The sequence below is a fragment of the Hippocampus comes genome, unplaced genomic scaffold (assembly GCF_001891065.2).
Source record: "Hippocampus comes isolate QL1 unplaced genomic scaffold, H_comes_QL1_v1.1 scaffold57, whole genome shotgun sequence".
In the NCBI taxonomy this organism is placed as follows: domain Eukaryota; kingdom Metazoa; phylum Chordata; class Actinopteri; order Syngnathiformes; family Syngnathidae; genus Hippocampus; species Hippocampus comes.
In genome coordinates, this window is record NW_017805039.1 from 1,570,474 (window position 1) to 1,572,961 (window position 2,488).

The window sequence follows — 2,488 nt, forward strand, 5'->3', positions numbered from 1 at the left end:
GAAAAAAACGACCATGTATAGTAAGGCGTTTTTAGCAGAATTTTTTAGCCAAAAAAACGACCATGTATAAAGGCTTTTTTAGCCGAAAAAAATGACCATGTATAGTAAGGCGTTTTTAGCCGAAAAAAACGACTATGTATAGTAAGGCGTTTTTTTTTATCGAAAAAAACGACACTGTATCGTAAGGCGTTTTTAGCAGAATTTTTTAATCGAAAAAACGACCATGTATTGTAAGCCGTTTTTAGCCAAAAAAAACGACCATGTATAGCAAGGCGTTTTTAACCCAAAAAACGACCCTGTATAGTCAGGCGTTGCAACGATACAACTGCGTTCTTGCAAAGCTAATGAATTATACGCCGATGTCGATGAGCATTCTTTGTAAAGTGATGGCACACTTCCGGGTTTGTTGCTCAGAAAGATATCACTTCGGAAAAATCTCTTGCTTTGTCGAATTTACGAAATACAATTTTTTTTATTTCATGTCGTTTTTTTTTTAATTACTTGTGACATTCAATATTGCATTTTGGATTTTCCAATATTACTTCACAGTTGTTAAATGCATATCATCGCCATCATTTTATCTGATATAATTGTGTAATATCTTCAGGTTCACATGTAACATACACATGCAATCATTTTGAAGATTGTCAAAACGTTAATTTTTTTTTTTTTACGGTATTACAATTCAAAAAGTGAAACTTGTCAAACAAACTGAAAAGAACATCTTATCGAGAGACAATGTTGATTTGTTTGCATTGCGTCTTTTGTTCGCAGTGGAACTGGCCATGATCATGGACCGCCTGTACGGCGGTGTCTGCTACGCCGGCATCGACACGGATCCCGAGCTGAAGTACCCGAAAGGAGCTGGGCGGGTCGCCTTCTCTAATCAGCAGAGTTACATTGCTGCTATCAGTGCTCGCTTTGTGCAGCTGCAGCATGGAGAAATCGATAAACGGGTTTGTGGAAAGAAATGTGACCTCGTCTCACATTTTTTCATAATTTGTTGTGTACCAACTCGAGTCTTACTTGTAAGCGTTATTTAGCAACGAGTGAAGAAATAGGTGACACAAATTGACTTAGCCAGTGAGAACTCTAGGCCTTTTTAATTGAACGCAAAGCCATGACTTAGTCTGAATGTTAACAGGTAGTTACACGGGTTAACCGTCTGCCATTCAGTGCCATGATCTTCACATTTTTACATCATCGTTACAAAGTCTTAGCACTCCTAAGTACCACCATCATGGCCAGTATTAAAATACAATATGTTCATCAAGAAATGAGACAAAAATTAATTTAATATTGTAAGCCACTGCAACATTATGCAGTTTGAACATTAATATTACGTTTAGAGGGGGAGAAGGAATCTACTTAAAAGTCTTTGAAAAAACAAACAAACAGTTGTTTAAGATTACATGCAAATGTATTGAAGTTCAAAAGCAGATAGAACTGAACTTCACTTAGACCTTGATTCTTCATCATACCACAAGGGGGAGCACCCATACCAGTAGTGGTACTTGTACTACAATTTGAAAACCACTTAACTAGTGGAAGATCATGTTTTTGTTTGGCCTGTCGCCAAGCCATTCACACCCTGCAGAAGATAGTTGAACAAAGATACATTAGTTTTTGTCAATAAATCTTCATTTTGTTCTCATTTAATATTTTACCCCTTAGGAGCCGCAGCACATTTTTAATGCCTTTCCCTCCTCCGACGCAGGTGGAAGTGAAGCCATACGTGCTGGACGACCAGCTGTGCGACGAGTGCCAGGGGACTCGCTGCGGCGGCAAGTTTGCGCCGTTCTTCTGCGCCAACGTCACTTGCCTGCAGTACTACTGCGAGTACTGCTGGGCGGCCATCCACTCGCGCGCCGGCCGTGAGTTCCACAAGCCGCTGGTGAAGGAGGGCGGTGACCGGCCGCGTCACATCTCGTTCCGCTGGAACTGAGCGGCGGCAGGGAGCAGGATGGCAAAGGTAGTGCAGGAGTCGCAAAATCATTTAATGAATAAATGCACTTTTCTGTTGCTGGTTCCTTTTTGCTCAACAAGTTTTTTTTGGTTGTTTTTTTTTTTTTTTTTTTTTAGTTAATATTTATATTAAAGTAAAAATGCCCTGAGAAAAATAGGACCAATGTTTGGTGCTAACTTAAATCTTCGCACCCTTAAGTAGTGTGTAACCGTACTGAAACAGTACTTATCTGAAAATGCAATATTTACGAATAAAAATACAACACCATCTTGCCTAAAAAAAAAGATTTGTTCCACCCAATCCTTCTCCTCGAACCTCTCTCCCATCTTTGAATCAAAATGAGAGAGGCTAGCTGTTGCGCTGGAATGTACAAAATGGTGACATTTACTGTGTCTTTCTCAGCACCCCTAAATCACTGATCCGACAATCGCCCCTGTTGTGAACCACAACCGATAAAACATAGAAGTGGAGACAAAAGGTCACATGATCAGCAGTGCGGCTTTATGAGGCACAAAGTTGCAT

The 2,488-nt window shown here is 40.0% G+C and overlaps 1 protein-coding gene across 3 annotated transcripts in view; it reads left to right on the forward strand.

The window, feature by feature from the left end:
- cpeb4b (cytoplasmic polyadenylation element binding protein 4b) overlaps positions 1 to 1,972 on the forward strand; it is a 35,880-nt gene extending 33,908 nt beyond the window's left edge. For all 3 annotated transcript variants that reach the window (XM_019864168.1, XM_019864170.1, XM_019864169.1), the window contains 2 exons: positions 775 to 956; positions 1,718 to 1,972. In XM_019864168.1, coding sequence (XP_019719727.1) covers positions 775 to 956; positions 1,718 to 1,945 — 410 coding nt within the window. In that variant the 3' untranslated portion in view covers positions 1,946 to 1,972. The remainder of the gene's footprint in view (positions 1 to 774; positions 957 to 1,717) is intronic.
- The last annotated feature ends 516 nt before the right edge of the window (positions 1,973 to 2,488 follow it).